At 42.4% G+C, this 14,255-nt stretch overlaps 2 protein-coding genes and 1 pseudogene across 2 annotated transcripts; all 3 read left to right on the top strand.

Annotated features, from left to right (window-relative positions):
- The first annotated feature begins 386 nt into the window (after positions 1 to 386).
- On the top strand, positions 387 to 1,424 carry LOC142210185 (N-formyl peptide receptor 3-like). Its single transcript, XM_075279210.1, has one exon. The coding sequence runs from the start codon at positions 387 to 389 to the stop codon at positions 1,422 to 1,424; it is 1,038 nt and encodes a 345-aa protein (XP_075135311.1).
- An 8,086-nt stretch (positions 1,425 to 9,510) lies between these two features.
- On the top strand, positions 9,511 to 10,500 carry LOC142209891 (N-formyl peptide receptor 3-like; annotated as a pseudogene).
- Positions 10,501 to 13,171: 2,671 nt separating this feature from the next.
- On the top strand, positions 13,172 to 14,053 carry LOC142210183 (C3a anaphylatoxin chemotactic receptor-like). The gene has a single exon (XM_075279209.1). The coding sequence runs from the start codon at positions 13,172 to 13,174 to the stop codon at positions 14,051 to 14,053; it is 882 nt and encodes a 293-aa protein (XP_075135310.1).
- The last annotated feature ends 202 nt before the right edge of the window (positions 14,054 to 14,255 follow it).

Here is a 14,255-nt window from a genome sequence, read left to right as displayed (position 1 = left end):
AGCCATTGAAAGAGTTGAGTTCATGTTCTGTGGAAGTATCTGTGGAAGTATCTAACTAAATATTGCAACATCAATAGGACTAGAACAGTAACATGAACAGGGTAAAGGAAAGGCAGCCCGTAAAACAAAATGCTAGCTGGTGTCTTCTGGGAATCCTTAAACAACTTGCAATGACCCCAGAGTCCAAGGGACTGCTGGACAGTTAGTGCGGAAGTGAGTCCAAAAACATCCAAATACGGGCTCATACACTTAGACTTCCATACCTGGTTTTATCTGCACGTAGGTTCTTTGTCATCAACATAGACGGTGCTTTCATTTCTTCTTTTTTCCACCTTTTTATCACTAGTAAGCATCATCCTCATCATCTGTGGACGTTTGGAACCATCATGGAGATCCGTAACGTGAATGCAACGGCGACTACGACAACTTATTATTACTTTTACACAGATTACTCCTTCGAGGGTGAATACTTTAACGTTGGGATACAAACATACGACGCCATGTATTTGTGTGTACAGATCCTCTCCATTATTGGTTACAGTATCACCATTCTCTTGGGATTGGTCGGAAATGGTCTGGTCATTTGGATATCTGGATTTAAGGTGAAGACCGTCAGCACCGTGTGGTTCCTCAATCTGGCCATTGTGGACTTTATATCCTGCATTTTTCTTATTTTTCGCGTCCTACAAAGGATTTTAGGCTTTCACTCAGAATATTATTTGAGCCTGTGTAGCATTAGTATGACGGCTTTGTTCACGAACATGGTCACGAGTGTCCATTTCTTAATCCTGATAAGTCTTGACCGTTGCGTATCAATCATGTGGCCTTTTTGGGCCAAGGTACACAGAACCAAAAAGTTGGCCTGTAGCCTCTCAGGATTTATGTGGCTGTTGAATATTATGATCTTTACCCTGCAAATGTGTTTGTACATCGATATTTTTACCGTTTCAGAATGTGTTTTGCGATATACCCGACACAAAATCAGTTACAAAGTGGCAGAGAATGTAATACTGATTGTGCGGAACATCTGCGTATTCGCCGTACCGTTTCTGACTATTTTTGTCTCCTATGGACTGATTGCTTCCAAACTGAGGACCGTTAGAAGACGTCGATCTCACCGACCATTCATGATCATAGCAGCTATTCTGATAAGTTTCTTCGTTTGTTGGTTTCCGTACCACACTTGGACACTGGTGTCCCTTCGATATCACAATTGGAGAATTGACCTGGTCATGACCGAAATTTCCACCATTTTGGCATCTTTCAACTGTGCTATCAATCCTATACTCTACGTCTTCCTGGGAAAGGGCTTTAAAAAAAACTTCTTAAGATCCATGCCTAAAAGGGTAGAAATTATCCTTAGCGATCCGGGAGACTTCAATGAGAGAAACGATGAAAAAAACGTCAATGATACCAGTGTGTGACAATGGGACAACCCAAATGCAGAAGACATTTCCCCCTTTGCTTGGAGGAAATGCTACAGGCCGCCAGAAGACATTTCCCCCTTGCTACAGGCCGCCTATGGAAACCGCACCCAAAGGGGCTCACCCATGTTGCTCAAACATGTCCCTGGGTAAGCTGATAGTATCTCATAGCTGACCATGTTTACTAGGCTGGTTGTTATCAATGAAGCTCTGGTAGATTTTTTTTCCCAACCCCCATTTCTTTCTACTAGTAGTATGGAGATAGGTCAAATTGTATCTGTCTCTCCATCTATATATTTGTACTGATGGATATTGCCCAATTTTGATATTCACATATTTTGTTGTACTTAATAAAGATTTATAATTTATATATACATTTTGCTCATGGTTTTCTAATTTCTCTTCTTGCTTGCACTTGCTTTTTGTGCAGTTTTCATAGATATGTAAAGGTAGTTGTACCAACATGATACCAACCATCTTTGTTCAATGGTCCCATTGCAACTATATGGACAGCAAGAGGGACCCTAGGTCTTGATCGTGGGATCTGCACTCACTGGAGATAAGGCACAAGCCAAAGGATCCAAGAAAAATTTCTTTATTGCTGTAGGTAAAAAACAGATAAGCACAACGCGTTTCGGTCCAGACCTAGGCCCTTTTTCAAGTGCAAAAATATCAGGTCCCGTCGGTCAAGATGCATCTGTGTCTATTTATGTAATATCAACGGTGTATGCTTTATATTTCAAACATTATGTTGCATAGTCAATGTGTGCATGTTCCTATAATTTGGGACAGTATTCAGCTGTGACCTTCTTATCGCTCTTTTCTTGCTTTTAATCTGAAAACGGTGTGTCTTATTTTGTATCAACAAACTTGTGGTATATCTATAGAAGCTCACAGCTCAGTATAGAGGGAGATCGTATACAGTAGTTCTCAGTATATTATAGAGGGAGATTATATACAGCAGTTCTAAGTACAATGTAAAGGAAAGATCATCTACAGCAGACCTGGGCAATGTCTGGCCCGCAGGCCACATCCGGCCCTCTGACTGCTTCTATCCGGCCCGCATAGCTAGTTGAATTTTTTTCAAGGACCTGTGATGATGTCATCACAGCCTATCACCAGGATAGGCTATAACTCATTAGTGGGCAGAGCTACACGGGACTGTGTGATTGCTGCAAGCTGCCGGTAATGGGGGCTGCTGGATGATAAAGAGAGAAGAGACAGCATGTGTGAGCAAGAGGGGGGACTAGGGGCAGATGTAGGGGGGCAGTTAAACTGAATGCACATGGAGGGGGGGACATTAAACTAGGGGGCAGATGGAAGGTGACATTAAACTGGGGCAGCTGGAGCAGGATATTAAACCATGGGGGGTAGCTGGAGGGGGACATGTCTGCCTCTAGTTGCCACCAGTTTAATATCCCCCTCCAGCTGCCCCAGTTTAATGCCCCCCTCCAGCTGCCCCAGTTTAATGTCCCCTCTAGTTTCTGCTGGTTTATACTGGGGCACCAGGAGAGGACTTAATAATGTGGGACATTTGGAGGGAAATGTTATAATGTGGGGGTGTATAATTTTAGGGTGACTGTAGGAGGATTTTACTTTGTGGGGCACATGGAAAAATGATTGAGAATGGGCGGAGTCATCTGAGAAGTGGGTGGAGATAAATTTGCCGTGGTGCGCATTTCCCTCTAGAACCGTTAAAATTTCTTATGTGGCCCCATGGGAAAATGAATTGCCCACCCCTGATCTACAGTAACTCGCATCACAGCATAGGAGAGAGATCATCTGTTGCAGCTCACAGTACAATGTAAAGGGAAGATCATCTACATGACCTCACATACTGTAAGGGAACATCATCTACATGACCTCATATACTGTAGGGGAAGATCATCTCCTGCAGCTCACAGCTCGGTGTTTGGGAAGATCATCTACATTGGCTCACATTACAGTGTAAGGCAAAGATCATCTCCCGCAGAGTGCACAGCATAGAAGAAGATCATCGACAGCCACTTATTGCACACTTTGGGGGCAGATGGTCTATAGAAGTTCATTGCACCGTGTAGGGGACAATAATTAACAGTGTAATTAATACTGTAGATCCCAGTCTACAGCTTATAATGGCTTTTATTTCCCATCACTAACTTGCCTTCCAAAATCCATTACTTTTTTAGTTTTCCGGTCACAGTGCTGTATGAGGTCTTCATTTTTGTCTGATACATTGCACTTCCTAGTGGTACCATTTAATATTCCATAAGGTGTACTGGGAAGCTGGAAGGAAACGGGGTTGAATTAGAGAGAAACTGAGTTTGTGTGACTTTCTTATGGTCTTTGTTTTTATAGGGTTCTTGGTCAAGTCCGAAATTTCAGATCATCATTATTCTAGGGGTCAGTCTGATTATGGAGATACCAAAGTTATATAGTCTTTTACATTATAGTACAATTTTAGGCAAAACATAAAAATGTCTTAACTTTTTAATATTTCCCATGTTCAGGGATGCATAAGGTGTCTTTTTTGTTGGCAGGGCCAGATGTAGTTTTTTAATTTATACCAATATGGGGAATATCTATTGCTTTGATCGCTTTTTATCCAGACCATTATTGGAGGCAAAATAACCAAAAAATGGTGGTTGGACTCTCATTTTTTTTTTCCCCATTATAGCGTTCATCACGTGGGATTTTATTTTATTTTTTTTTTTTAGAAATTTTTGGACACAGGGATATATATATTGTGTATGTGCGTCACTTTAGCAGGTATATTGATAATGAGAGCTGTGTGTACAGCTATGGGGACCACCATGATACAGCTTTTCTCCTGACCCGGCAGTCATGTGATTCACAGGGGGGATGAGCAGGAATGACAGAACCTGCTGGGTCCTAATGGGCCCAAATCAGCTCTGCAGTTAATATTCGGAGGTAATGTATCAGCCCCAGTAACAGGGTAAACCATAAAAAAAAAAAAAAAAAAAAATACTAAAATGATTCCATTGAATTCAACAGGAGGCGTTTTTTTGAGCCAGATTCTGAGACAGATTTTGCGTCAAAATACGGTGAACCCAGCTTAAGGCCCCACGTAGCGAGCCACAACCAAAGAACAATGTGGAAGAGACTGTGGCTGACACTCATCGTAGTTTTTCACAGAACGCAGCACTTTTGCAACATGGGACCCCGGCCTTAAACTTTTTCATGGCACAGGAGGAAACTCAAGTGGTCTTGCAATATGATTTCACTGAAGTGACGTTAAAGGGGTTGTCCAAACATAACAGATTACACCCTATCCACAATATTTGGGGTTAGTAGATGATCAGTGGGTGTCCCCACTTGCTTGGTCGGATATCTACAGTGGTTCCCATTCAAATGATTGGAGAGGTGTGTCATGTCCAAGCAGCCACTCCACTCAAAACCGAAAATCAGCTGGATTCTGCGGTTCGGGAGTTCCTACTAAAGAGGTCCATTCATCTGGGTCTAATCAGCAGAAGAAAATCGCAACGGCATGCTAATGCCCAATACCGAGGCCAAATACAGTCACAGAAAAACTGCAAAGAAGATGGACCTAATCTCATCATCCTGTCTGAGTCACATTGCCGTTGTCTCTTATCAGCTCTCTACATGTTCCAGGGATATCGGATTCTGAATCTCCAAAGTCAATGAACATTTAAAGGGATTCTACCATTAAAACCTTTTTTTTTTGTGGATAAGACGTTGGAATAGCCTTTTGAAAGGCTATTCGTCTCTTACCTTTAGACGTGGTCTCCGCTGCGCCATTCCTTAGAAATACCGTTTTTTTACCGGTATGCAAATGAGTTCTCCCGCAGCGATGGAGGTGGGCCCCAGTGCTCAAACAGCGATGAGGGCGTCCCTACCGCTGCCAGAGAAGTGTCTACAAGCGCCGCCTCCTTCTTCGTCCGCCGCGTCATCTTCAATGTCTTCCAGCACAGGCTCGTAACTTCTAGCAGAACAGAACAGACTGCGCAGGCGCACAGGTCACGGGAAAATGGCCGCTTGCAAAGTATTGTTAGCGGCCATTTTTCCGTGGCCTGTGAGCCTGCGCAGTCTGCTCTACTCTGTTAGAAGTTATGAGCCTGCGCCAGAAGAAGACATTGAACAGGACGTGGCGGATGAAGGAGGAGGCGGAGTTTGGAAACCCTTCTCTGGCAGCGGTGGGGACGCCCTCATCGCTGTTTGAGCGCTGAGGTCCGCTCCCATTGCTGCGAGAGAACTCATTTGCATACCGGTAAAAACCGGTATTTCTGAGGAACGGCGCGGCGAAGACCACGTCTAAAAGTAAGAGACAAATAGCCTTTCTAAAGGTTATTCCAACGTCTTATCCACAAAAAAAAAAGTTTTAATTGTAGAATCCCTTTAACTTCTGTAGAGAACTCCAGGAAAATACAAGAATAAAACCACTTACATTTCCCAAGGATGGAGCACTGACAAAGTGGGGTTGAGACAACATTTACATCAATTCCTCCTGTACACAGTCAGTAAGACAGTTATTACTGATCATTTGCATGTATACAGGTGACAGTATAGTAACAATTTTATAGAAAATCAATTAAAAGTTGAGTCCATTTGATAATGAATTGTATCATAGACATGTCCTTCTGTACTCTTCCTCTTGACTAGATACAGTCCTATGAAAAAGTTTGGGCACCCCTATTAATCTTAATCATTTTTTGTTCTAAATATTTTGGTGTTTGCAACAGCCATTTCAGTTTGATATATCTAATAACTGATGGACACAGTAATATTTCAGGATTGAAATGAGGTTTATTGTACTAACAGAAAATGTGCAATATGCATTAAACCAAAATTTGACCGGTGCAAAAGTATGGGCACCCTTATCATTTTATTGATTTGAATTCCCCTAACTACTTTTTACTGACTTACTGAAGCACAAAATTGGTTTTGTAACCTCAGTGAGCTTTGAACTTCATAGCCAGATGTATCCAATCATAAGAAAAGGTATTTAAGGTGGCCAATTGCAAGTTGATCTCCTATTTGAATCTCCTCTGAAGAGTGGCATCATGGGCTACTCAAAACAACTCTCAAATGATCTGAAAACAAAGATTGTTCAACATAGTTGTTCAGGGGAAGGATACAAAACGTTGTCTCAGAGATTTAACCTGTCAGTTTCCACTGTGAGGAACATAGTAAGGAAATGGAAGACCACAGGGACAGTTCTTGTTAAGCCCAGAAGTGGCAGGCCAAGAAAAATATCAGAAAGGCAGAGAAGAAGAATGGTGAGAACAGTCAAGGACAATCCACAGACCACCTCCAAAGAGCTGCAGCATCATCTTGCTGCAGATGGTGTCACTGTGCATCGGTCAACTATACAGCGCACTTTGCACAAATAGAAGCTGTATGGGAGAGTGATGAGAAAGAAGCCGTTTCTGCAAGCACGCCACAAACAGAGTCGCCTGAGGTATGAAAAAGCACATCTGGACAAGCCAGCTTCATTTTGGATGAAGGTCCTGTGGACTGATGAAACAAAGATTGAGTTGTTTGGTCATACAAAAAGGCGTTATGCATGGCGTCCAAAAAAACAGCATTCCAAGAAAAACACATGCTACCCACTGTAAAATTTGGTGGAGGTTCCATCATGCTTTGGGGCTGTGTGGCTAATGCCGGCACCGGGAATCTTGTTAAAGTTGAGGGTCGCATGGATTCCACTCAGTATCAGCAGATTCTTGAGAATAATGTTCAAGAATCAGTGACGAAGTTAAAGTTACGCCGGGGATAGATATTTCAGCAAGACAATGATCCAAAACACCGCTCCAAATCCTCAGGCATTCATGCAGAGGAACAATTACAATGTTCTGGAATGGCCATCCCAGTCCCCAGACCTGAATATCATTGAACATCTGTGGGATGATTTGAAGCGGGCTGTCCATGCTCGGCGACCATCTAACTTAACTGAACTTGAATTGTTTTGTAAAGAGGAATGGTCCAAAATCCCTTCATCCAGGATCCAGGAACTGATTAAAAGCTACAGGAAGCGACTAGAGGCTGTTATCTTTGCAAAAGGAGGATCTACTAAATATTAATGTCACTTTTCTGTTGAGGTGCCCATACTTTTGCACTGGTCAAATTTTGGTTTAATGCATATTGCACATTTTCTGTTAGTACAATAAACCTCATTCCAATCCTGAAATATTACTGTGTCCATCAGTTATTAGATATATCAAACTGAAATGGCTGTTGCAAATACCAAAATATTTAGAACTAAAAATGATTAAGATTAATAGGGGTGCCCAAACTTTTTCATAGGACTGTATCTCCAGATACTGTAAGCGTGTTTTGATCTGGTGAAATCCTATCTACCCTCTAGGTGTCTATTTGTAGCTGCCAGTCAAATCAAATCAAATCAAACAAGCTTTACTGGCACGTCCGAATAGATATTTGGCATTGCCTAAGCTATTAAAGTGTGGCGGGGAGGGGGGGGGGGTAGTCAGGGGGGGGGTGAGTGGTGGGTATGGGAGGTGTGGGGGGGTTGATTTGGGGTACAACAGTCCATGGAGTCTCATCTTCCTCTTAGTTGGTGGCCGCTATATGGGGGGGGGGGTTGAGTGGGGTGGGTGGTTAGTTGCCATCTGTCACAGGATTTTCTGGAAAGTTTCGATATTCTATTGAATTGGTTTTAGAAGAATTAGTCTTTTAGTCAGTTTAGAGAGGATATCCCATTAGCACAACCATATGTATATGTGTAGACAATTAAAAGCTAGCATGTGCCCGCGAATTCGTCTGCGGGTTGGTGTTGGTGCTGAGCCACTTATATTTAGCCAATTGCTGTTGTGGATGATCAGCCTGCTCCCGCGTCTCGGCTCTGCTACATCGCTGCATATGTGCAGCATACTCAGTTGTATGTACATCTCTGCATATGGAGAGCATACTCAGCTTTGCTACAGCGCTGCCTAAGCTCTGCTACATCTGGCCATTTGGATTAGAGGGGTGTTCTTATGTCAGTGTCTGAGCAGCTTCTGTGTTGGAAACAGCAGAACGGATGTTGCAGAAATTTGCCACAGTTCGATCAGCCTACTCCCGCGTCTAGGCTCTGCTACATCGCTGCATATGCATAGAATACCCAGCTGTATGTACATGTTTGCATATGGAGAGCCTACAGAGGTGTGCTACAGCGCTGCCTAAACTCTGCTACATCGGGCAATTGTGATTACATTTGTTTGGTTATGTGACTGTCTGAGCAGCTTCTGCGTTGAAAGGGCTGAATGGATATTGCTGAAATCCCCCATCAAAAGCAGAACAACACATTCCCCGTCGTACTCACTGAAACTGTACACCCGATATAGTCCTCTTGCCCACACACAGCCTGCATGTTCTGTAGTCTCCTGATCTTCTATGAGACTCCATTTTCTTCAGCTTTCACACTGTCCATATAGCTCCGCCCACTGCCTAGCATGATCTTATCTGAGAATGGCTCAAGGACCTATGATGACGTCATCACAGGTCCTTTAGTGTTGAGTGAACCTAAATTCCTTCACTGCGGTCGTGTAGTGACGTCATTTACCGGGATAAAAAGTAGCCTATGTTTTAATCAGGGTTCCTATCTATGTATGTGGCAAATTTCATGCAAATCCGTTCAACCGTGTTTGCGTGATTGAGGAACAAACATCCAAACACAAGTAGGATATATATCTCTGTACACAGAGGGGAGATTTAACAAAAAAACAAGCCAGTTTTCTGCACATATTTGTCAAAAATCATGACACTTTCTCGACCTTGTTATCATGGTGCACACCTGTAACTTGTGTATAGAAGGGTAAAGTATAGAATAATTTGGTATTCTAGGTGGGATTTTTTGTTTAGTAGAATATGTTTGCCATAATTATTTTAAAATAAGTAGGGGTGTTTCTATTGGGGTTTGTACCCAGGTGTTGGGCGCTCGGGGGAACTTCACCAAATCACTTTGGGGTATTTTGCGTTAACTACAAAGTTTTGTTGAATTTCTGTACTACATGTTATATCTGTGTTACTGTAGATTCTTGGTTTTCTCTTCCATTCACAGATGACTCTATATATTCTTTTCCTACCTTCATCATTAGCATCCATTGTCCGTGACAGCCCTGGGGCCACCATGGATATCCACAACATGACTGAAGAACCCTACGACCACTTCCATGATGGTGATTATATTAACATCAGGGCACCATCCTACTTCACTATCTATTCTGTAATCCAGGTCTCCTCCCTTACCTGCTACAGTATCACTATTCTATTGGTGTCAGCTGGAAATGGTCTGCTCATCTGGATTTCTGGATTTAGGATGAAGAACGTCAGCACTGTGTGGTTCCTCAACCTGGCCATTGTGGACTTCATTACCTGCATCTTTATTATTTTTTGCATCATACTGCGGATTTTATTCGATCTATTACTTCTACCTGTGCAGCATCATTCTGACGGCGCTGTTTACAAACATGGTAACAAGCGTCCATTTCTTGGTCCTCATAAGTCTTGATCGTTGTATGTGGCCGTTATGGGCCAAAATATGTAGAACCAAAAAATTGGCCTGGACCCTTTCGGGATTCATGTGGATATTGAATGTCATTATCAGTTGGTTTTTGATGTTGAATGTTCAAGTATTTCACAATGTTTTTTTGATTATTATACACCAAACCGAATCCGTTACAAAATAGCAGAAAACGTAAAGCTCGTTGCCTGGAATATCTTCATATTCGCCGTACTGTTTCTCACTATTTTTGCTTCCTACAGACTGATCCTTTTAAAGCTGAGAACCCTTAGAAGACGTCGATCACACCGACCTCTTCATGATCATAGCAGCTATTTTGATAAGTTTGTTGGTTGGTTTCCCTACCATGCATGGTCACTGGTGTCCCTTAGATATCAAAATTGGAGAACTGACCTCATCATGACCAAAATTTCCACCGTTTTGGCCTATTTCCACTATGCTAGCAATCCCATACTCTACGTCTTCATCAGCAAAGGCTTTAAAGAAAACTTTGTGTCATCCATGCCTAAAAGGGTCGAAGTTATCCTGAGCGATCCGGCTGACTTTGATGATGGAGATAACGTAAACCGAATGAATGCAATGGACACTGGTGTGTAGAGATGGCCTTCAGTCTTCAGTAGTTCATGGACTTTGGACGACTGTGCAGCAGATGAGTCCCCATCTTCTACATTTTGGTGATCTTCCCAAGAGCTGCAGCTCCTAATCGTTATCTCAGACAGGATAATAAGGAACCAGCACAGGCTAACTGTTACATTTTGTCAAAAACTTTGGATTTGGAACCATTCTGAGGACAGAGAAGACTATTGGATTAGAGTTTTATTGAGTAGAAGTGGAAACATGTATCGACCCTGGATTGTGCATCATCTTCAGATCCCAGGGGCGTAACTATAATTCCTCATTTCAGGTTTATTAATAAGAAGAATAATAATAATGGTGGGGATGCCCTAAAAATTTCCTTTAACAAAAAAAAACAAACCCTACATCTGTTTAGATGGATAACATAGAATACAACAGTTACTGTATCCAGACATCTTATCTGATCCGGTTCTCAGCAGTCACTGGGGACATGCGGTATATGTCATCTTCTTATCAAGATGTTTGCTAGAAGTCATAGGATTCAATATCTGTTTCCAAAAACGGTATTGTATGCTGCAATAATCTGGACGCTACACGGTCTGTTAATGCTGCAGAATCTAAAGCTGTGCAAGTACGGAGGAAAGTCACCGGCACTCAGGTCAAAGGTAAGAACATGCAAGTTATCTTGAGTATCTTAAGTGTGAGAATCTTGTATGTAGATTATAATGCAATGAGCTGCAGGACTTATTAGTAATAAGGAATAACCTTAGCATACGAATACACACACACACTATATATATATATATATATATATATATATATATATATATTTATATATAAATATATATATATATATATATATATATATATATATACACACTCACCGGCCACTTTATTAGGTACACCTGTCCAACTGCTCGTTAACACTTAATTTCTAATCAGCCAATCACATGGCGGCAACTCAGTGCATTTAGGCATGTAGACATGGTCAAGACAATCTCCTGCAGTTCAAACCGAGCATCAGTATGGGGAAGAAAGGTGATTTGAGTGCCTTTGAACGTGGCATGGTTGTTGGTGCCAGAAGGGCTGGTCTGAGTATTTCAGAAACTGCTGATCTACTGGGATTTTCACGCACAACCATCTCTAGGGTTTACAGAGAATGGTCCGAAAAAGAAAAAACATCCAGTGAGCGGCAGTTCTGTGGGCGGAAATGCGTTGTTGATGCCAGAGGTCAGAGGAGAATGGCCAGACTGGTTCGAGAAAGGCAACAGTGACTCAAATAGCCACCCGTTACAACCAAGGTAGCCAGAAGAGCATCTCTGAACGCCGCACAGTACATCCAACTTTGAGGCTACAGATGGGCTACAGCAGCAGAAGACCACACCGGGTGCCACTCCTTTCAGCTAAGAACAGGAAACTGAGGCTACAATTTGCACAAGCTCATCGAAATTGGACAATTGAAGATCGGAAAAACGTTGCCTGGTCTGATGAGTCTCGATTTCTGCTGCGACGTTCGGATGGTAGGGTCAGAATTTGGCGTCAACAACATGAAAGCATGGATCCATCCTGCCTTGTATCGGTAACGGTTCAGGCTGGTGGTGGTGGTGTCATGGTGTGGGGAATATTTTCTTGGCACTCTTTGGGCCCCTTGGTACCAATTGAGCATCGTTGCAACGCCAAAGCCTACCTGAGTATTGTTGCTGACCATGTCCATCCCTTTATGACCACAATGTACCCAACATCTGATGGCTACTTTCAGCAGGATAATGCAATGCCATGTCATAAAGCTGGAATCATCTCAGACTGGTTTCTTGAACATGACAATGAGTTCACTGTACTCCAATGGCCTCCACAGTCGCCAGATCTCAATCCAATAGAGGAGCATCTTTGGGATGTGGTGGAACGGGAGATTCGCATCATGGATGTGCAGCCGACAAATCTGCGACTGCAACTGTGTGATGCCATCATGTCAATATGGACCAAAATCTCTGAGGAATGCTTCCAGCACCTTGTTGTATCTATGCCACGAAGAATTGAGGCAGTTCTGAAGGCAAAAGGGGGTCCAACCCGTTACTAGCATGGTGTACCTAATAAAGTGGCCGGTGAGTGTGTATATATATATATATATATATATATATATATACACACACACACAGCAGAGGTGACTGATGGGTGGATACACTGATGTTTTAAAAAGTGGGTGATGCACTCCTCAAATTCAGCAACACAGGTGGAATGTAGGAAACTTGTTTATTTAGGATAACGCGTTTCGGGGCTTAGTGAAAAAACACATACCCCTTCCTCGTGTAGATAGAACGCCGACGTGTTACAGGTTCCTCTCTGGGATACCTGTAATTCCCATGCATCCTTTTGAGTAAACATCTGAAGTCAAATGGGTTACACTAAGTTCACATTAGCAATGGGTGGTCCATTGTTCTGGACCAGTGTTGGACCAGAGGTGGACCGCTAAAATTGAGTGTACATTTAACCCCATTTAGTTGAATGTAGTTTGCCCGGTCATGTGTTCTTTGGTTTGGAATCAACTTTCTACCCTTTTATCTGACCAAGTACCAAGGCCTTCTACAAAGCTAAGAGAAAACCAAAACTGAAGTTTAAGAACCATCATGGAGCAAAAGTAACCCTTTCCAATACAGTTATATCTTTCGATTTTTATTTCAGGACAAAGTTCAATATGGATGACTATTCCATGGACAACCAGACCAACCACATCCTCACTGATGATGGTGTCGGTTACAATACTTCTATTCCAATGACAGAAACATTCCCAATCATTTGCTACAGTGTCACATTTATCTTTGGAACGGTAGGGAATGGTTTAGTCATTTGGATCACCGTGTCAAAGATGAAGACCCTCAGTGCCGTGTGGATCCATAACTTGGCCATCGCTGACTTCATTTGTTGCATGTCACTTCCTCTACGCATTGCAGACTGGGCCATGCATTTAAAGGGAGACCTGGCCTACCTCCTGTGCCAGATAGGCGTTTCTATATTGATAGTAAACATGAGCGCCAGTGTCTTCTTCTTAACTGCGATGAGCATTGACCGCTGTGTAACAGTCATGTGGCCATTCTGGTCCAAGACTCGTAGAACTTCTCAAAAAGTCTGGAAGGTCTGTAAGATGATTTGGATCTTGAGCCTGATCTTGAGCACGCCCTTTGTTCTTCTTGACCACATCGCTTTTGACACTTCTGATTGTATCGGAAAAGTGAATGACTTAAATTTCAAGCGAATGACACAAGTGGTGAAATGTTTTCTCATCTTCATCATCCCTTTCACTATTATTGTAATTTGCTATGGCTTCATCTTCTTCAAGCTGAGAACTGTCAAAAGACCAAGAAGGTCCCAGAGGCCGTATTACGTTATAGCGGCCATAGTCATCTGCTTCTTTATTTGTTGGTTTCCATATTGCTTTTGGCCACTTGTAGTGATCGATCAACAAAACCAACATATCGATGACATTATCTATGAGATTTCTGTCTGTCTGTCCTACCTTAACAGTTGTCTCAACCCCATCCTGTATGTTTTTATATATAAAGACTTAAAGGTTCTATAAATCCATATGAGCATGAGTAAGACGTGCATTAAAGGGAGTCTACCACCTCCCCAAATATATTCAACTCCGCCACCTGGTAACAGAGCACATTACAGTGATATCACAGTGACGTTATACCTTTGTTCTGTTTGTCACTTTTGTAATTGAGGTAGTTGGTGCACTAGGGGCGGGCCTTAAGCTCCTTGGAGCAATGCTCTTGCAA

Source organism: Leptodactylus fuscus, chromosome 6 (assembly GCF_031893055.1).
Source record: "Leptodactylus fuscus isolate aLepFus1 chromosome 6, aLepFus1.hap2, whole genome shotgun sequence".
Classification (NCBI taxonomy): domain Eukaryota; kingdom Metazoa; phylum Chordata; class Amphibia; order Anura; family Leptodactylidae; genus Leptodactylus; species Leptodactylus fuscus.
Note: the sequence above shows the minus strand (reverse complement) of the source record. Positions and strands in the feature narration are given on the sequence as shown.

Excerpts from the sequence above, each read along its gene's own strand:
- LOC142210185 (XM_075279210.1), top strand. The coding sequence starts at position 387 with ATGGAGATCCGTAACGTGAATGCAACGGCGACTACGACAACTTATTAT.
- LOC142210183 (XM_075279209.1), top strand. The coding sequence starts at position 13,172 with ATGGATGACTATTCCATGGACAACCAGACCAACCACATCCTCACTGAT.